General features: G+C 36.4%; 1 protein-coding gene across 1 annotated transcript in view; it reads left to right on the forward strand.

Annotated features, from left to right (window-relative positions):
- The window catches only part of PPP1R2 (protein phosphatase 1 regulatory inhibitor subunit 2), a 28,949-nt gene extending 10,503 nt beyond the window's left edge, over nucleotides 1-18,446 (forward strand). The window contains exons 2-6 of the mRNA XM_032337248.1: nucleotides 2,644-2,751; nucleotides 6,187-6,264; nucleotides 6,898-6,992; nucleotides 13,287-13,454; nucleotides 16,890-18,446. Coding sequence (XP_032193139.1) covers nucleotides 2,644-2,751; nucleotides 6,187-6,264; nucleotides 6,898-6,992; nucleotides 13,287-13,454; nucleotides 16,890-16,936 — 496 coding nt within the window. The 3' untranslated portion in view covers nucleotides 16,937-18,446. The remainder of the gene's footprint in view (nucleotides 1-2,643; nucleotides 2,752-6,186; nucleotides 6,265-6,897; nucleotides 6,993-13,286; nucleotides 13,455-16,889) is intronic.
- Nucleotides 18,447-22,090: the final 3,644 nt, after the last annotated feature.

Here is a 22,090-nt window from a genome sequence, read left to right on the forward strand (position 1 = left end):
TACCCTCCCCAGTGTCCATAACGTAATCCCCCTCTCTCTCGCCCCCTCCCCCCGGCAACCCTCAGTTTGGTTTGTGAAATTAAGATCTCTTATACTTTGTCTCCCTCCTGACCCCATCTTGTTTCATTTTTTCCTTCCCTACCCCTCAAACTCCCCACATTGCCTCTCAAATTCTTCCTATCGGGGAGATCATAAGATAATTGTCTTTCTCTGATTGACTTATTTCACTCAGCATAATACCCTCTGGTTCCATCCACGTTGTTGCAAAAGGCAAGATTTCATTTCTTTTGATGGCTGCATAGTATTCCATTGTTTATATATACTACATCTTCTTTATCCATTCATCTGTTGGTGGACGTCTAGGTTCTTTCCAGAGTTTGGCTGTTGTGGACATTGCTGCTATAAACATTCAGGTGCACGTGCCAAAAAAGGGAGAAAAATCTGATACATGCCACCACAAAGATGAGCTTTGAAGACATTAAGTGAAATAAGCCAGTCACAAAAGAACAAATATTGTATGAGTCTATTTATATGAGGTACCCAGAGTAGTTAAATTCATAGAGACAAAATGGAATGGTGGTTGCCTGGGGCTGGGAGAGGAGAGGATGGGGAGTTAGTGTTCACTGGGTAGAGTTTCAGTTGGGGAAGATGAAAAAGTCCTGAAGATGGTGGTTGTTGGGGGTTTCACAACAATGTGATTATACTTAATGCTGCACAACTACTATACACTTAGAAATGTTTAAAATGGTGAATTTTATGGTGTACACATTTTACTACACTAAATTAAGAAGAAAAAAGTGCTTTGTCTGAAATAGGGATACTGGGTGCTTTGGAGAAGAAAACAAGAGAACATAAAAGTCAGGCTCACCTGCCATGAGCTGGCATGTATAATTTTAAGGTGACTCAGGGCATGGTAAAGGGAATATGATATTAAAGTTTGAGTGTATCATTTTTTAAGAACATTTCAGAATATGGGTGTTGGTAGATTTAGGAAAATTAAAAATATCTATGCTAAAATCTCACCAACGTGTGCAAGTACAGAAAAGATTTGAATCTGTGTAAAATCTACATTTGATTTTATAGTAGTTTTATTTTCCAGTATATAACCAAGGCACAAATTGTATATGTAACAAAATATTGTTGGGTGGCAGAGAGGTCTTTGATGTCCTTTATATAATGAGTAGATCCAAAGAGTTTGTAATTAAGTCAACTAATTATTTAGCACCTTAAATATTTTGTTGGCTAGATATTAATACAGATGTTCATAAAACAGTTATTTTTATTTCTTTTTTTTTTTTTTTTTTTTAAAGATTTTATTTATTTACTTGACAGAGAGAGAGATCACAAGTAGGCGGAGAGTCAGGCAGAGAGAGAGAGAGAAGCAGGCTCCCGCTGAGCAAAGAGCCCGATGTGGGGCTCGATCCCAGGACACTGAGATCATGACCTGAGCCGAAGGCAGCGGCTTAATCCACTGAGCCACCCAGGCACCCCTATTTTTATTTCTTAAGTAGATTTATCTCAGGTATCCTGAATATACCATTTCTTAGCAAACTCTTATTTTTCTAGGTAAAAAAAAGAGCTTAACTATTATGTTTTTGCAACCTAAATATTAATGGTATTTAAGTTTAGTGAGGTATTCTCTGTAGTTTTTATGTTTTAATTCTTTTGATTGTTTTGGATATCTCTGAAAAAATTAGGCCAAGGAGGTATTCATTTTTTTTTTTAATTTTAATTTATTTTTTTGTATGTCCCAGGCTACTTTATTTAACAATAAATGATGAGTAATGAGTGATGAGTAATGGGATTAAAAACAGGAGTATACTTGAACTTCTCCTTCCCTCCAACTAATTCCCCCCAAATTCCCTGCCCCCCCCAACACCTTTGTATTCCCAGATTCTTTCTTAATGAAGAACTTAATCCCAAAACCCTGGAACAAACCCCAGGTTCTCTTTCCCTAGCTCTCCCTCTTCCCCTGGCCCCCATTCCTGGGAAGGGCTGGCATCTCAGTTTGAGTGCAAGAGAGAGCCCAGAGTTGTGACAGACAGAGAGTGGAAGGCTTCACCCTCTGAGGAACTGAGGAATACAACGTAGTGAAGTGTGAGGGCCCAGATAGCCTGGTGTACCAAAATGGGGTCCTGGTGCCAGAGGAAAGGATACTCGTGCCCTCAGAAAGGGGACCCAGCAGCCTCAGGATCCTCTCATTTTAATAGTCAGTGCCCCAAGCCAGGGGTCTGGAAAATTTCATTGTTTTTATTAAACTGTTAACGACATATAATAGGTGAAAAATCCTCAACTGCTGAGTTTATACAATGTGTACATTTCAGTTTTTTGCTATTATTACTTGTAAAGGCCAGATGAAGACTAAGCGTGTCATAATATAGTGTCTTGAGTATCTGATGAAGATTCTGAATAGTGTGTTTTTAATATGTGGGCACTAAGTATACTATAAAATATTTATTTTATTGTAATTACTTATGGTTTTTACCCTACATTAGTTTCTATTCCAAGAAAGTATATGTAAAAATAGAAGCTGGCAGTCAGATAGAAGTTGAAACGTGGGATTTGGATGTTTGTCAATTTTAGATGTGTAACTTTTTTATCTTTTACTTCACTGAGGAAATTCTTTTTTCTTTTTAATTTTAGTAAAAAATCCCAGAAGTGGGATGAAATGAACATCCTGGCGACATATCATCCAGCAGACAAAGACTATGGTTTGATGAAAATAGATGAACCTAGCACTCCTTACCATAGGTAATGTTTTGTTGATTCGTTCCTTTTTTACTTCCTTTTTGCATTCTATATGAGCTTCTGGATAACAGCTGATTTAAGTATCTGTTTGATTTTATAGTAGTTATTAGAGCACAAGTCAATAACCCAACTGCATATTTGTATATAATAGTATAAGTAATATATCACTTTATTTTATTTTTTTAAAGATTTTATTTATTTGTGAGAGAGAGAGAGAGAGCGAGCGAGCATGCATACACACAAGCAGGGGGAGCAGCAGGCAGAGGGAGAAGCAGACTCCTCGCTGAGCCAGGAGCCTGATGCAGAACTCGATCTCCGATCCCTGGGATCGTGATCAGTGCCAAAGGCAAATCCTTAACCACTGAGCAACCCAGGCGTTCCAGTAACAAGTAACTTTAAAAACTTGGGGATCTAGGGGTACCTGGGTAGCTCTGTTGGTTAAGCATCTCTTGATTTAGGCTCAGGTCGTGATCTCAGGGTCATGAGATCAGGCTCCACACTGGGCATGGAACCTGCTTAAGAGTCTCTTCCTCACTCTGCCCCTCCCCACCTCCCCTTAAGGAAAAATTGAGAGTCCATTTTTTTTTAAGATTTTATTTATTTTTTTGACAGATCGAGATCACAAGTAGGCAGAGAGGCAGGCAGAGAGAGAGGAAGGGAAGCAGGCTCCCCGCTGAGCAGAGAGCCCGATGCAGGGCTCGATCCTAGGACCCAGGATCATGACCTGACCTGAAGGCAGAGGCTTAACCCACTGAGCCACCCAGGTGCCCCAAGAATCCATTTTGTACATTATAATTGTAGTAACTGTTTATTTGCTGTAACTCAGTGATCCGTAGCCACTAATGATACACACAGATTAATGACTTTTGCCTTCCTTAAAATAATCTATTTATAAAAAGGAAGATGAGGGTTGGGCTTATTTCCTTTCTAAGTAGAAACTGGGAGCTTATTCAATCTTTGCAGAAAGGGATGACTTCAGCTTTTTTTTTTTTTTTTTTTTTTTTAAAGATTTTATTTATTTATTTGACAGAGAGAAATCACAAGTAGACGGAGAGGCAGGCAGAGAGAGAGAGAGGGAAGCAGGCTCCCTGCTGAGCAGAGAGCCCGATGCGGGACTCGATCCCAGGACCCTGAGATCATGACCTGAGCCGAAGGCAGCGGCTTAACCCACTGAGCCACCCAGGCGCCCCGACTTCAGCTTTTTTAAACCCATTCAAAGACAAGTGGTCATTACTATTGTTACATGTCCTTATTTTTAAACTTATGTAATATTATAGTTCAGATAATTACATTGTGATTATTGGCAGCTTTTGCCTTCTAAAATATTTTAAATGAATTATAAAATTATAGTGTGTGGCAATAATTAGTATGAAGACAAAAATAATGTACCAGGAAGCATTATGAGAAGATAGAGATTCTAAATAATAGAAATACCTAATTCAGACTGTGCCTTAATTTGTATTGAAAAAGATTTCCAGGAATGAAATATTTGGTCTATGAAGGAAGGTAACATAAATCCAGGAGTTACTGTTAAAATAGACTTAAGGAAGTCTGTATTTCAAATCAGTAAATAAAAACTTTGGAAAGTAAGTTGAGATAATTTACACCTTGTTGATAGCAAAAACAGTAAAAACAAGGATAAGTATGAAGATTTTGACAAAGGTAGAAATAATGAAATAGGTACAGGTGCCAAAACTCGGAACACTAATAAGGCTTGAGGGAAGAAATGGAAATAAGATTTATGAAAAGCTTATACCCTTATTTTTCTCCTAATTACAAGAATGGTTTTTGTTGTTGTTGTTGTTTTTACTTTTTTAAAAAAACTTATTTATTTGTCAGACAGGCACAGCAAAAGAGGGAACACAAGCAGTGGTAGTGAGAGAGGGAGAAGCAGGCTTCCCGCAGAGCAAGCAGCCCAGTGTGGGGCTCGATCCCAGGACGCCAGGACCATGACCTGAGCTAAAGGCAGACGCTTAACGACTGAGCCACCCAGGCCCCCCAAGGATATATTTTAAAACATACCTTAAACCTTTTATTGTGCCAGAAGCCACAGTCAGGGCTTTTTTTCCTTTTCAGTAATGGTGGTAGATAGACATTCCTTCCTTATCTTTTGGTTGGAAATACCTATCTGACAAGAATCAAAATTGAACATAACTGAAAAAGTTGTAGGCATTATTTTTAGATTGTTTATCTTAATGTGAATGGTATTTATCTGGTACTTTTTTTTCCCCTTTACCTTACCCATATCCTTCCTCTGGGAGTTTCCAAAGTTATTTGGTTCCTAAGTAATTGAAGCTTTATGTATGTACAGGTACATGTACTCAGCTTTTATCAATTTAGTGCTCAATTTTACCAGTTTCTTTCATGGCCCTTTTTTTAAAGAATTTTGTTTAGTAGAAGAGGATGCTTTTTATAGAAAGATCGTGTTATACTATCTAAGAATTTCACACTGTTAATATACAGAAGTTATTAATGCTTTTATATATACATGTGTATGTATATACACACACATAAATATAATTTGCCCATAAATGTTATAATATAGAGTTGTCTATAAGAGTTCTACAAATTGATAACCTCCCATGGAAAAAATGCATCATCAAAACTAGAGCACTTTTTTAACTTGTTTCTTCAACTAACCAGGAAGGATATAAATCAGTATTTTTTTTTTAATATAGGTGACTTCTGCTTTTATATACCTTTCAGTGGCCTCAGAATTAAATATGCTCATGTTTGCAATTAAGTGGGGAGAAATTTTTATATTAGAGGATAGATTGAAGAAAGCTAATAGCTTTTAAATGCCCTGGAAATGGAAATAATTAGATCTTTAGGATCTAATTATGGTATTTTACCTAGCCTTATGTCTGCATGGATCATTTGTTTCTGTCTTCTTCTAAAACCAGACAGTGGTTTTGGTTTTGTTTTTGTTTTCCTACATATTTGTTCCCTCTCACTGGATGGAATAATTGAAGTTTCTAAATTTTTTACAAATGATACAAGTTCTTAATATTTATTTTCATGGTCACAGTAGTGTTTTTTTAAAGTCATTTGGAGGGTTTTCTTGATTGGTGCTGTATTTTCAAAAACTTGCATGGAATAGAAACAATTTGAAATTAAGCCTCTGGGTACTTGGATGGCTCAGTTGGTTAAGCATCTGCCTTTGGCTCAGGTCAGGATCCCGGGGTCCTGGGATCAAGCCCTGTATCAGGCTTTCTGCTCAAAAAGGAGCCTGCTTCTCCCTCTCCCTCTGCTTCTCCCTCTGCTTGCGCTCTCTGTGTCAAATAAATAAAATCTTTTAAAAAATAAAATTAAACCTCAGAACAACAGAGCTATAAATATGTTGATACTATAACTTAATAGAATTATGGTTTTCTACGTTATTTTGCTGCTTGAAAAATTATGGTTTAAGTATTAATTATAATGTGCTTTTCATTCTAGTATGGTAGGTGATGATGAAGATGCACTGAGTGATTCAGAAACCAATGAAGCCTTGACCCCAGATATCTTAGCTAAGAAGTAAGTACTGATGACTATGAAGTATTTTCACTTAAACATTTTCACTTGTTTTTAATTGTGCAGAGTTAAAGGCATTCTGCTGTACTTGTACAAATGTAAAAAAGCATGAGCTAAGTTTATTTGGATTTTTCATAGCAACTTTTATAGTCTTGTTTCTAGATTAAAATCAAAGTGTACAGGTAGCAGAAAGAGTACTAGAGCCTGGTACACAGATTCCGTGTGTCAGTCCCCTATGTGTTTGTATTTTTGTTGTTGGTGTTTTTAATATCCTATGCTTTAAAAGTAAGATGGTACATCTGGCTGGCTCAGTCAGAAAAGCTTGCGACTCTTATTGTTGTGCGTTTGAGCCCTCACATTGGGTCTACACCTAGAGATTACACAAAAATAACTGGGTTCATAAACAAAAACTCTATTTCTTTGCTGTTCATTGATTTCTTTCATCTTCCACTGTTCTTATTGCTTAATGGTTTCTATGCTCATTCCCACTTTCTTGCTTTTTATTTTCCTCATCAGGTTATAGCTGGCATAGTAATGATCTTTAAATGTTTTTATAAGGCTCAAGAGTTGAATGAATGAGACACTCAATAAAAGAATATCACAGTGTTGATTTCTTTGTAAATGATTGTTGTGTAGATTAGCTGCTGCTGAAGGCTCAGAGCCAAAGTATCGGGTTCATGAACAAGCAAGCAGTGAAGATGAGGATAGTGACCTCTCACCTGAAGAACAAGGTAGTTGATTTCCTTTACTGCTTTCAGCACTGTGCTAATAATTTTTGCTTAAATAAATTCATTATTTGAAGGTTTTCAAGTGGCTTTCCTTTTAGGAAAATGGATGGTGGGAGGTTAGGGAGCAACATATTTATAATTCAGATTCTACTTACATGGGTTTAGTGGATAACAGTTTCCCTCCCCCTGCACACACATACCACCTTCCTTGATTTCAAGAATTTGGGAAAGTATTACCATTTTTTAAGTAATTATAGTTTCTTTCTTTGTACTTTTTTCTTTTTTACTGTTTGATACAGAGTAGATGCTCAGTAAATAGTAATGCTTTTGGTGTCAGTGAGTGTTTGGATGATCTTAAAATGGTTAGCAGTAAGAGCTAATTTACCAATTGCTTGTGCTTTTTCTGTTTTAAAACAGTAGTGAAACTTACCAGATGAACCAAGATGGTCAGATGTAGAGTGATCTTTTTTAGGTTCCATTGAATCAAAAAAGAACAGTAATGTCATATGCAAGAAGATAAAAGAGCCTTCTCAACAGGGTTTGAAGAGGCTCTTGTAGTCCATACAGTACACAAACAGTTATATTGCTACTTACTCATGGTTTTTGTTATTTCAAGTAAGAATGGTTATCTGTGGAGATAAGAAGAAAAGGAAGGTATTTTATCTTGTTGCTTTTTACACTCTTTGAACCATGTGAATGTACAGTCTTTTCAAGAATTAAAATTGTTTATATAGTTTTTTAAAACTAGTTTTAAAAGGAAAAACCAAGTGTAGGTATAGGAAAAAAGATGCAAGAAAAACAGAAACACACCTTCACAAAAAAGAAAAAGAGTTAGTGGTGTACTTGAAGCCTTGAAATGTGGATGTTTAAGAAGTTCAGAAACTTCATCTGGATTCTGAATATTTGCTAGTTAATGGTCAGAATCTTTGTCAGGTGTAGCTCCTAAGGTATAATTTGCTACTTCTGTCATCTTCAGAATATAGCTTATTCAACAAATTGTGATGGTCTGAGCCTAATTGTTGTATGAGACAAAAAAAAGTACATGTAGCCTAATCCCAAGTTACATTGTAGGTCTTGTGTCCTCAGTGACTTCCTAACTTATTCAAAAATAAATTACAAAGACCCTTGAAAATTGTTTTAAATATAAGTTGTTTCTGGAGCTGGTTTCCTCATTATTCTCTTAAAAACATGATCTATTAAGAACAGGAATTTGTTATTAGCCTATATTGTCAGTTTTCATTGAAGGATTTTTTTTTTCCCCCCTCAGATTGTAGTTCCATGAATTAGCCAGCAGGGGGAACAATTTGGTTACACGTTCAAAAGTTCAAGTCCTTCTAGTCGAGTTACTGACTCCTATGGGTGTTTATTGCTTTTATTTTATTTTTTAAAAATATTTTTATTTATTTATTTGACAGAGATCACAAGTAGGCAGAGAGGCAGACAGAGAGAGAGGAGGAAGCAGGTTCCCTGCGGAGCAGAGAGCCTGATGTGAGGTTCCATCCCAGGACTTTGGGATCATGACCTGAGCCGAAGGCAGAGACTTTAACCCACTGAGCCACCCAGGCGCCCCTATTTATTGCTTTTAAACAAACAAAAAAAATACATATCTGAAAGTCCTTATTTATTGATAGAAATTTTTGGAAAAAATTATATCTTGTAACTTTTATAGTATAACAATTAAGATATTGGCTATGGAGTCAGACATACCAGTTTGTACTCCAGGTATGTCAGGTGTCTAATTTATAATTTCTCTGAGCCTCAGTTTCTTCATTTCAAATTGGGATCTATAAAAATATTCAGAGGTATTGTGAGTACTAAATGATATAAAGAATTTAAATCACTTAACTCTGAGTCTATCATATTGTATGTATTCAGTAAATAATAACTTTTAATGACTTAAATAATTGGTGTATTCTCCATTATTTTATAAAATAGTAAAAAAAAAGTATAAAAAAGGGAATTTGCTTGTGAAGTTCACATGGAGAGTTGATTATTGTTAGAACTAGGCCTAAAATCTTTTTTTTTTTTTTTTTAAAGATTTTATTTATTTATTTGACAGAGAGAGATCACAAGTAGGCAGAGAGGCAGGCAGAGAGAGAGGAGGAAGCAGGCTCCCTGCTGAGCAGACAGCCCGATGTGGGACTCGATCTCAGGACCCCGAGATCATGACCTGAGCCGAAGGCAGCGGCTTAACCCACTGAGCCACCCAGGCGCCCCAGAACTAGGCCTAAAATCTTAACATGCTTGAGCTCTTCTTAGTATGTTGCTCTATCATACAAGGATTACAGGTAAAATGAATATAAATAGTTAAAGAAGATTGAGAACACTTGTATTAGCCTCTTTCTACAAAATGAATATATTGTATGCTTTAAGCTTATATAAAGCATTTTGAGTATTCTAAAATTAGAAAGTATAACAAAACCAAGTTCAGCATCTCTTAGGATTAAAAAGAAATAATTTTCTTAGACTGTAAATATTATTCACCAGAGAGAAATACTATAATAATCAACTTCTAGGAATAAAAAACTGTAAATTAAAACAGCATCATGGGGGCACCTTGGTGATTCAGTTGGTTTAGCAGCTGACTCTTGATCTCAGCTCAGGTCTTGATCTCAGGGTTGTCAGTTCAACCCCTGCTTTGGGCTCCAGACTCAGGGTGGAGCCTACATACATACATAATACATAGTACCTACATAGTACATAAATAAATACACAGCATCATGGTCTCTTTCCTTTCAGATCAACAAAAGTTAAAAAAAATGAGTTTCTTTGGGTGTAAATGTGGAGAAATAAGTTATTTATGTACTATTGGTGGGCATGAAAATGGTTTGGCTTTTCTGGAAAGCAGTATGGCAGATATGAGCCAGAAGTTTTAAAAGAAAATGATACCCTTTGATCTAGCAATTCACTTTCCCAGAGTCTATTCCAATGTTTTGTAAACATTATTGACTAAGTCCTACATGTTATATATGTATGCATAAATTATAAAAAGAAAAATTTCACAAAACAGTACTCACCTTTATTATGTGTAATGCATTCTAGTTTACTCTGTTTTATTTCATTTTTTTAAACATACCCATTAAAGGGGGTGCCTGGGTGGCTCAGTGGGTTAAAGCCTCTGCCTTCGACTCAGGTCATGGTCCCAGGGTCCTGGGATGGAGCCTCGCATCGGGCTCTCTGCTCAGCGGGGAGGACCTCCCCCCTCTCTGCCTGCCTCTCTGCCTGCTTGTGATCTCTTTCTCTCTGTCAAATAAATAAAATATTTTTTTTAAATACCCATTAAAGAATCCTCATACACAATTTGAAAAAACACTGGTTTATATTGAGAAAATAATAGAAACAAAGCACAGAATGTATGTGTATAAAAACATGAAAATACATGGAGATTAGAAATTTTTCCCCAAGAATAGAGGATTAAATAGTCACTCAATACCTTATAACCATTTAAAAATTATATAAATCTGCTATGTACATGGTGGAATTTTTTACTATATCTTCATATACCTAATTGTCTAAACTCTGAATCATTTTAGCATGAAAGAAAGGGTCATATTGTACTTCCTCAGATGGTGGGCATAAACTGAACCTTTCCTGGGCGAACATAACGGAAATTGTAACTATATAGTAAATGAAAAAACATCATATAGAAAAATATAGGAGTTATTTTTAGAAAATTTTCTAGAAAAAATTATAAAATCATAAAATATTAATGGTTTAGGTGCCTGGGTGGCTCAGTGGGTTAAAGCCTCTGCCTTCGGCTCAGGTCATGATCCCAGGGTCCTGGGAGTGAGCCCCAACATCAGGCTCTCTGCTTAGCAGGGAGCCTGCTTCCCTTCCTCTCTCTCTGTGCTGGCTGCCTCTCTGCCTACTTGTGATCTCTGTCAAATAAATAAAAATAAAATCTTTAAAAAATATATTAATGGTTAATTTCTGAGTGAGTATTGTAGTACTGGAGGCAATCAGAACCATTTTTTAAAATTCATTATTGAAATACGATTCATGTTACATTGGTTTTCAGATGTACAATGTATTGATCAAACAATTTTGTACATTATTCAGTGTTTATCATATGTATAGTCCCCATCTGTCACCATATAATGAACAGTGTTATTACAGTATTATTGACTATCCTCCCTAAGTTGTACTTTACATCTCCATGACTTATTTATTTGGTCATTGGAAGTTTGTAAAACCATTTTTTTTAAGATTCTATTTGTTTGCCAGAGAGAGATAGAGAGTACACACAAGCAGGCAGAGGCAGCAAGAGAAGCAGGCTCCCTGCCGAGCAAGGAGCCTGATGTGGGACTCAATCCCAGGACCCTGGGATCATGACCTGAGCCGAAGGCAGCAGTATAACCAACTGAGCCCATTGGTTTTTACATCATTTGAATACTTGAAAGGCATCACTAAAAATTAAATCATGAGGATTTGGTCTTTTTATTGCCCTCTTTTTTCAATTTTACTTCCCTCTACCATATGGTATTCTCAAACAGTAAGACAAATCACAAAAGTAATTCATAAGTAGAGAAGAAGAAAGATGCCTGGCAAGATCTTGGTCATTTGAAACAAATGTTAATGGAATACTGAGTTGGTGGTCTCAGAACTTTCCTTTTCCCAACCCAAATGGAGGCTGAAAAGAACGGTAAATGCCTGCTTTTGAAACAAATTTAAGTGTAAGTCATCTGTGAGTATAGATGGTTATAAAAACTGAGAGGAAATTAAAGGAGATTCAGAAAGTACTTTGAATAGCCTTTTGCAGAGATTTCTCTATGCTTTTTGCATTAAAATACTTTCATGAATATAATAAAACTATGATAAATGAATTTTAATGCTCTTGTTTGACAAAATAAACAGGTGGCAATTTTATGTCATCCCCCTTTTATTTACCAGTCTACAACTATTTCTACAGAAATAATCAGTCTTTAAATGCTGTTAATAAAATATGATCAGTTATGTTGATTTGCTCCTGACCTGTGTTTCTGTGGTGAACACTATAAATGAAAGAATAATCTAGGATTACTTCACTGTGCCTTATAACAGCTTTTTCTTAAAATTACTCTGGGAATGAGGTTACATTTTAACTGGCAGTGTTTAAAATCACTGCAGTTTCTTCATGGATAATGAGAATTTTTATTTATTTATTTGCTAATAAGAATTATTTTTTTGAAGACTTTATTTATTTGAGAGCAAGAGTACGAGTAGCAGGGAGAGGTAGGGGGAGAAGCAGGCTCCTGGCTGAGCAGGGAGCCCCATGAGGGACTCGATCCCAAGACCCTGGGATCATGACCTGGGCCAAAGGCAGAGATATTCAAGTGCCTGAGCCACCCAGGCACCCTGCTAAAAAGAATTTTTCAGGGAATTTGTAATTAATTATAAAACTGGAAGACTTGAAAATACTAAGGTTACCCCACAGTTCATTGACTCGAAGTTAAGCATGCTAATTGTTGTCTTATTTTCTGTGTGTATGTATACACATGCATGCAGACTTTTTAAATGACATACACATGGTGTATGTAGCTTGTTTTTCTCCCTTGTTTAAAAAAAAAAAAAAAGCTTTTTTACACTTTTTAACCAAATGTAGCTCGTTTTCAACTCTTTCTGGAGATTTTTCTTATGTCCTGTTTTCCTAGTAAGATGTATTTGAACCATCTAAAAGCAGAGGTGTGCAGATTTTCTGTAAAAAGCCAGATTTAGGTTTTTATGTAAAAAAAAAAAAACTAAACTAAATATTTTAGGTCTTATGGCCCATGTGGTCTTGATTGCACCTACTCGACTCTGCTATAAGCATTATAGAACCAAATGAGCACAATCATGTTCCAATAAGGTTTTTTTAAATTATTATTTATTATTTTTAAAATTTATTTGGCAGACAGAGTTCACAAGTAGACAGAGAGGCAGGCAGAGAGAGAGGGGAAGCAGACTCCCTGCCAAGCAGAGAGCCCGATGCGGGGCTTGATCCCAGGACCCTCAGATCATGACCTGAGCCAAAGGCAGAGGTTTAACCCACTGAGCCACCCAGATCCCCCAAAGTTTTTTTTTTTTTTTTTTTTTTTTAAGATTTTACTTATTTGAGAGAGCGTGCACACGAGGAGAGGGGAGGGGCTGAGGGAAACTTCCCACTGAACAGAGAGCCCTACCCTGGATCCCAGGACCTGAGCTGAAGCAGATGCTTAACTGCTTAACTGATTGAGCTCCCCAGGACACCCCCAATAATAGTTTATTTACCAGACAGAGCAGGCTTTATTTTCCTAATCTTTGAGTTAAAGACTTCCTAAGCCTACTTTTTGTATCTTATAGAAAAAAAGCGACAGTTTGAAATGAAAAGGAAGCTTCACTACAATGAAGGACTGAATATTAAATTAGCTAGACAATTAATTTCAAAAGACCTACATGATGATGAGGAAGATGAAGAAATGTCAGAGACTGCAGCTGAAGAAAGCATGAACACGGAAGAGTTAAATCAAGGTTAGATGTTTCTGAGATTTTCATGGAGACTCTTGTAGTTCTTTGTGCCTAAATAACATATTTTATTTTGCTTTACATGTTTGGAGAAGCTCAGAAAATTTTCTTGAAATTCACTTAAATTTATTATGCCAAACTTTCTAAAATCTCAGCCCCTGTGGCCAATATCAAAATAAAGTTTTTATTCCCAAAGTTGTTTTGGTTTAAGACTATATGTATATGGGGGTTTTGTTTACTTAGCTTAAGCAGTGATGTTTGTCTTCACATTAAGCTGTATTTTGTTTTTGATGTTTCAGATTATATTCTATCTGTCACACCAATCTAAGTTAAGGTTTAAACTTTCTAAAAGAAGCATGCTTTTAATTTGGAAGATTTGTTCTTAACATCCTTTCAAGTAGAGTATTGTCATATCTTTCCGATGTTGACTCTTTTGACTACTGGATTGACAAAAATGCTTGTCTGATTTTTGTTTTTAAGTCTTGGACAGTCAGCCCTTGCAACCTGCCAACTGTTAATCCATCATAGTTAATAGAGTTTTTTTTTTTTTTTTAATTAAATTCTGGTATTTAATGAAGATGAATCTTCTGTACTGCTAATGCAGATTTTGTGCCCATTTACCTTTGTACTTGAAAACTAATGCTTTGTACTTGAAAACTGGAGATGTAACTTTATTTGTTGTGCCTCAGATGGTTAAGTCTTAAGAAAGTAAATCACTATATATATATATATATATATATATATATATATATATGTATGTATATATATATATTATTGTTTTGGTGTGCATATATGAAGTGTGAAGGATTCTGTGATAGAACCTAATGACTGTCTCATTTAATACCCTAATTATAATATTTTTTATTCCCTATTAAGCTTTTGCCTTTTGTTTCGTATAGCATTTCACTTCCATTTTATTCACCATGGTTTTTTTGTTTTTTGTTTTTTTTTTTTTTTTAGCTTATATTTAACTGAACAAACTTCATTTTAAGTAATTAGTGTTACATGTCTCCCTCTTCCTCTTTTAAAGTTTATTATCCATTTTTAGGTGACATTTACCTATATCTTGGTGATTTATTTTAATGTATTCAAAGTGAATGTTTTTTTGGTTACAACTTTTCATCAGTTTCTCCTCAGACTTTTTTTTTAAGGTTTTATTCACTTGACAGAGACACCAGGAGAGAGGGAACACAAGCAGGGGGAGTGGGAGAAGGAGAAGCAGCCTTCCACTGAGTAGGGAGCCCAAGGCAGGGCTTGATCCCAGGACCCTGGAATCACAACTTGAGCCAGAGACAGACACTTAACAACTGAGCCACCCTGGCGCTCCTGCTCAGACTTTTTTTTTTTTTTTAAAGATTATTTATTTATTTATTTGACAGAGAGAGATCACAAGCAGGCAGAGAGGCAGGCAGAAAGAGAGGAGGAAGCAGGCTCCCTGCTGAGCAGAGAGCCCGATGCAGGCCTCGATCCCAGGACCCTGAGATCATGACCTGAGCCGGAGGCAGCGGCTTAACCCACTGAGCCACCCAGGCGCCCCTGCTCAGACTTTTAATACCAGTTCTTGGTGACTCTGGCAGAGCACAAGGAATGTCCTTCATTTGCTGCAAATTTGCATCAGTAACACTGTGTCAGAGATTAAAAGGATTTTTTTTTTTTAAGATTTATTTGTTTACTGAGGGGGTGGGGAGAGGCAGAGGAGGAGAGTCTTTTTTTTTTTTCCCCAGTGTTCCAAGATTCATTGTTTATGTACCACACCCAGTGCTCCATGCAATACATGCCCTCCTTAGTACCCACCACCAAGCTCACCTAACCCCTACCCCCCCTCCCCTCCAAAACCCTGTTTGTTTCTCAGAGTCCACAGTCTCTCACAGTTTGTCTCCCCCTCCAGTTTCCCCCAGTTCACTTTTCCTTTTCTTCATGTTACTCCTTTTGCTCCACAAGTAAGCGAAACCATATTATAATTGACTCTCTCTGCTTGACTTATTTCACTCAGTATAATCTCCTCCACTCCCAATCATGTTGATAAAAAAGTTGGGTATTCATCCTTTCTCATGGAGGCATAATATTCCATTGTATATATAGACCATATCTTCTTTATCCATTCATCATGGCTCTTTCCACAGTTTGTCGATTGTGGCCATTGCTGCTTTGAAGATTGGGGTACAGATGGCCCTTCTTCTCACTACCTCTGTATCTCTGGGGTAAATACCCAGTAGAGCAATTGCAAGGTCATAGGGTAGCTCTAATTTTAATCTCTTAAGGAATCTCCACACTGTTTTCTAAAGTGGTTGCACCAACTTGCATTCCCACCAACAATGTAAGAGGGTTAGATGGGGAGAGAGTCTTAAGCAGACTCTGCTCTGAGGGTGGACCCAATGTAGGACTTGATCTCATGACCCTAAGATCATGGCCTGAGCTGAAACCAAGAGTTGAACACCTAACTAATTGTACCACCCAGGCGCCATGGAGTTCTTTTTCTTTAAGTCATGGCTTTTGAAAAATAATTCTTGTCATATGTCTGTAATTGCTGGTAAGGTATTAGATTTCATTATTAATTAGACATTTAGTACATAAATAAATTTTTTTTCTTTTAAATATAATAAATGAGGGGCGCCTGGGTTAAAACCTCTGCCTTCGGCTCAGGTCATGATCTCAGGGTCCTAGGATCATCAAGCCCCGCATCGGGCTCTCTGCTCGGTGGGGAGTCTGCTTCCCCCTACCCCTCTCTCTCTGCCTACTTGTGACCTCTGTCAAATAAATAAATAAAATATTTATAAATAAATAAATAAATGATTAAAATTTGTGTTAGCTCAGTGCCTGTTTTTTCTTCTTTGGAGTACTTTTTACACAGGAGTATATCTTATTTAGCATCAATTCCACAAGGATAGAAAAAACTCTGTAATCAGACTTAGGGGAGTCAATTCCTTATTTGTATTCTACTCTTTTTGACCCCTTTAAAAAAAAAAATTAACAGCTTTTAAAATCTCCAGGTTCTCAGTAGCCCACTACTTATGAACATTGTCATTCTCCTCCTCTCCCCAACCTCTGCCGATCCTCATCTGTTTTATTGCTGTTTTTGTAAAAAGAAAAGTAGCGTGTTTAGATACTAAGGAAATAATTTTCTTGTTTTGAGATCTTTTAATAACTTTGGATATTTGAGTTGTCTTATCTGCTACTTGTGATTTATTCACAGAAATATTTAATCTGAAACCTTTTGTCCCAATACCAAGTAGATACTCTTGTTTTGGTCTTTAGAATATTTAGGAGGTATACTAATTCTTTTATGTTAGACTAATCAGCCTACATCATATATACCTTATTTGTTTTTTAGGTTTTTAAATTTATTATCCATGGCAGTAAAAGGGGAATTCAGCTCAGGTAGTTCCAAGGTTGGCAATACACAATAAATTATATTGACTTGTTTTCCTTTTATTTTTGCAGGATCTACTACAAGTGACCAACTGCAAAACAAATCACAGAGTTCATAGAAAAGATTTGTTCAGCACTGTAATTGTCAGATACAGACCCTGTTCCTATAATACACTGCTTCTTGTTCTCAACAATTCACGACTTAAGTACCAAAATGCGTACCAGTTATTATATATTGCCAAGAATTAAATGACTTTCAAGACTAATTAGACTGAAAATGCCTAATTGATACATATATTCTTGTGCCTAGTACCACAAATATAGCATAATGTCATCAGTCCAAAACTACATTACTTTTGTAAGAACACTGGTTAATTTGTATATTATATAGCTTTTTATGCTTTAGAAGTTAAAATAATATCTTTTCGGGGATCTAATTTATTTTCTTCACTTCTAGATGTGATAGCTCTTATAAAAAGTTTTTTTTTTTTTTAATCGTAATCCAGTTGAAATAGCAGATTATATAAGCTGGTAATATTCAGTCTGAACAGTATTTTAACATGTGTCTTCAACTTGATTTGTTTGTTTAATTGAAAAGGATCATAAGAGTAACTTGGCATTTTCTGGCCTACTATCTCTAAAATTCCCCTTGAGTTTCTTTATGTTTACAAGGACAGGATTGATTTTTTCCTCATCAAAACTAGCTTTTTTCACAAATAAATTACCGGGTTAAACTTGCAGTAACATCTGCTCTGTTTTTTGTACACTCGATGGGCAGACTTTCAGATTAGTTTTTTAAACAAATACAATTCTGATATAGTCTCAACATTCCCTTTATATACCTGTCTTAACCTCCTGCCTTTGTTTCTTTCTTCTTTCCACATATACACACACAATAAAGTGTAATAAAGATGGTCATGGAATTAGGAACTCTTCTTTCTCTCACATATTCTATCATTTGCTGCTACAATGAAATGTTTGACTATCAATGCCTATTAGTTCTTCTAATGTATGGAGAAAGTTGAACAGCAGCCATACTATAGACAGAAAATACAATTCAGCTGTGGAATTTCTACACCTCTCTGATTTGCAGCTTGCTAATTAAATTGCTATAATTAGTTTATTGTTTGACTTAATTAGACCTTAGAAAACAGCTAGCAGGTTTTTTTGCATGATGAGAGAATTGTGTGTAACCGGTGATATGATAGTTCCTGAATGTACAGACAGAATAATCCTGAACACTTTCTAATTTAAAAACTTTAAATAGTCCCTGCTTTAAGGGAATATGATAATGTATACTACAAATGTGCTTTATTCTTCTAACACAGTAAGATCTGGATTTTTTTCCTGAAATGAAGTGCAGTTCCTGTGTTAGTTTAGTGATAGTTTCATTTCTAGTCAATTATTTGTATCTTAATTTTTTTGTCAGTACCAAAAGAATTCATTATATGAACAGACTTTTAAAATAATTTCTGTATATTGTATATATGAAATGGCTTTTATTGAACAGCTTATCTTCCACTTGCAAGTTTATGAAAATACCAATATGTCAAAATAAATAAAAAGCGGGGGAATTCTTTGCTGTTAGAAGAATGTGCTTTTTATTTTGAATGACTTTTTTTTTTTTTTTTAAACAGGATCCAGTCAGAGTACTTCTAAACTGTATAGTATTCTGACTGAAACTTACTAGCTCATTACGTCTCTGATTTATAAACAAAATAGTGTTTGTGTCTGCTTTTTGCTTTCTGAATTTAGAATGTTGACGTATTCTTACTGGTTTAAATCCACTTTGGGGAATTTAAGTTGATGCATATGTGTATTCATATGTTCATGCACATGGACTTCTGTTCTTGGTGTTCTCATTTTGAGCTCTAAGAAAATATGCATGTACTCTGTAGAAATAGCTGCTATATAGTGAAGAAAAGGTAAGACCTTTAACAACTGATTTGTTTTGCTGTTTTCTACAAACTCAAAGGCAAACACTCATTTCTGGTTTCAGGAAGTACATAATTATATCAGAGGAGTAAGATGTAAAAACTGACATGCTCAGTAGAATTTTAGGTAGTATGTAATTGAGTAAAACCATTTTCGTGTCATGAATTCCTCACTGACATGTTATTGGACTGTATTAAAAAAATGAATATAATTCAAGTTAGATCTTCCTTTGGAGAAAGTTGTCTGTCAGTCTTCAGTTCTAGCCACGATGGGTTTTTAGTCAGCATCACGTCTTAAGTTTTTTTAGTATCTTTTTTTGTTTGTTCATTTTTCAGTCTGAAATCGAGCAGTGATGCTCTTTAAAATCTGAGACATAATGGTATGAAAGATTGTTAAAATATTAATAACTTTAAATTGAATATTGAAGGAAAGTGCCATTTTCTCCAAATATTCATAATTTTTTCCCCTTTAGTTTAGTAAACACATTATAAGAAACTATAGCAGTATGACAGTTTTCTTCCTGTGGGTTTTATTTTATTGTTACCCACCTGTCTTAGGCCCATGTTCTGTTTACCACGTGTTCTGGATACCATGAGAGGTTCTTGGACTATATTGTGGCAAACTAATTGTTTTGTTATAGAAATGGTAACAAGAACCACCATTTCTTGAAAACTATTACTTGTTCTTGCCCATCATTGTGCTCAGTCTTTATTATCTGATCCTCAGAACAATCACACAAAGCAAATATTCTTAGTAATACTTTGTAGGAAGGAAAAAGCTCTTGGCCAAGTTACTCAGTCTCTCATAAATATTCAGTCTCTCACAAATGCTAAATGACAGGATTCAAATCCAGACCAACTAACTATGTTTTTTATTCATGCTTTTTTAGATACATAAAATTCCTTAGAAGTTGCACCTTACAAATAAACTTTATTTGGATTATTGATAAACATTGTGTGCTTGTAGGAATATTTTTCATGTGTTTGAGTTTTTATTTCTTGTTTTAAACTGAAAACTTGGTGGGACACCTGGGTGGCTCAGTCGGTTAAGCATCTGCCTTCGATTTGGCTCAGGTCATGATCCCAGGGTTCTGGGATCAAGCCCCACATCTGGCTCACTGCTCCGCAGGGTGCCCACTTCTCCCTCTCCTACTCCCTCTGCTGTGTTCCTTCTCTTGCTCTCCCTCTGTCAAATAAATAAATTAAAATCTTAAAAAAAAAAAAAAGGAAAAGGGAGGGCTTGGGGCACCTGAGTGGCCCAGTGGGTTAAACCTCTGCCTTTGGCTCAGGTCATGATCCCCGAGTCCTGGGATTCAGCCCCGCATCAGGCTCCCTGCTGAGCGGGGAGCATGGTTCTCCCTTTGCCCCTCACTCTGTTCATGTTCTCTCTCTCTCTCAAATAAATAAAATCTTTTAAGAAACCGTAATTGTTGGGCGCCTGGGTGGCTCAGTGGGTTAAGCCGCTGCCTTCGGCTCGGGTCATGATCTCAGGGTCCTGGGATCGAGGCCCCCGCATCGGGCTCTCTGCTCAGCGGGGAGCCTGCTTCCCTCTCTCTCTCTGCCTGCCTCTCCGTCTACTTGTGATTTCTGTCTGTCAAATAAATAAATAAAATCTTTAAAAAAAAAAAAAAAGAAACCATAATTGTTGGGGTGCCTGGGTAGCTCAGTGGGTTAAAGCCTCTGCCTTCTGCTCGGTCCGAAGGATCCCAGGGTCCTGGGATCGAGCCCCACATCGGGCTCTCTGCTCAGCAGGGAGCCTGTTTCCCCCTCTCTCTGCCTGCTGCTCTGCCTACTTGTGATCTCTCTCTCAAATAAATAAATAAAATCTTTAAAAAAAAAAAAAAAGGTAAGGCTTGGTAGCTGTAAGTGCACAGTATCTGTAGGTGGTATATAATTTGTTAAAATAAGACTTCAATTTTTTGCTGACTTATGGGATGCCTGGGTGGCCCAGTGGTTAAGCGTCTGTCTTTGGCTCAGGTCATGATCCCAGGGTCTTGGGATTGAGTCCTGCATCGGGCTTCTTGTTCAGCAGGAAGCCTACTTCTCCCTCTGCCCACTGCTTCCCCTGCTTGTATACTCCCCCTCCCTCAACAAATAAGTAAATAATTTTTTGGCTAACTTAGGAAGAAATGGTAAATTACATATCTGGGACAGATAAAGATGTGGTTGATGCGGTTGCTGTATTTTAGTATTTTATATATTTTATATATATACTTTAATGTTTTTAAAATTGAAATATAGTTGACGTATGGTATTCTATTAGTTTTAGCTATACAACATAGTGATTTGCCATGTATACATTACAAAGTGATCACTGCCATAAGTCTAGTTACAGTCTGTCACCATACGTTGTTATTACAATATTATTGTCTGTATTCCCTGTTGCTATACTTTACATCCCTGTGATTTACTATTTTATAACTGGAAATTTGTACCTCTCAATCCACTTCATCTCATTTGCCCATCCACCTGTTCTCCCTGCTGGCAACCACCAATTCTCCATATTTATGAGTCTGTTGTTGTTTTGTTTGTTCATTTGTTTTGTTTTTCAGATTCTACATATGAAATCACAGTATTTGTCGTTGGCTTATTTCACTTAGCATAATACCTGCTAGGTCCATTCATGTTGTCTCAGATGGCATGATTTTTTTTTTTATGGCTGATTAATACTCCATTGTGTATATATACTGTATCTTTATCAGTTCATCTATTTTTTTTTTTTTTTTTTTTTTAAAGATTTTATTTATTTATTTGACAGAGAGAAATCACAAGTAGATGGAGAGGCAGGCAGAGAGAGAGAGAGAGAGGGAAGCAGGCTCTCTGCCGAGCAGAGAGCCCGATGCGGGACCCGATCCCAGGACCCTGAGATCATGACCTGAGCCGAAGGCAGCGGCTTAAACCACTGAGCCACCCAGGCGCCCCTCAGTTCATCTATTGATGGACACATAGGTTGTTTCCCATATGTTGGCTATTGTAAGTAATGCTGAAGTAAACATAGGAATACATATATATTTTTGAATCATGTTTCTATTTTCTTAGGTAAGTACCCAGAAGTGAAACATCTGGTGTTAACATTTTTAACATTTTGAGGAACCTCCATACTATCTATAGTTATTCATAGTGGCAGTACCAGTTTACCTTCCCACCAACGGTGCCTAAGGGTTCCATTTTTCTACATCCTCATCAACGCTTGTTCTTCTCTTTTTTTTTTTCCCCATTTCATTTTTTTAAGTTTTTATTTTAATTCCCATTAGTTATCATACAGTGTTATATTAGTTTCAGGTGTAAAATATAGTTATTCAACAGTTCGATATATCACCCTGTGCTCAATGGAATAAG

The sequence above is a fragment of the Mustela erminea genome, chromosome 1 (assembly GCF_009829155.1).
Source record: "Mustela erminea isolate mMusErm1 chromosome 1, mMusErm1.Pri, whole genome shotgun sequence".
NCBI classification, from domain to species: Eukaryota; Metazoa; Chordata; class Mammalia; order Carnivora; family Mustelidae; genus Mustela; species Mustela erminea.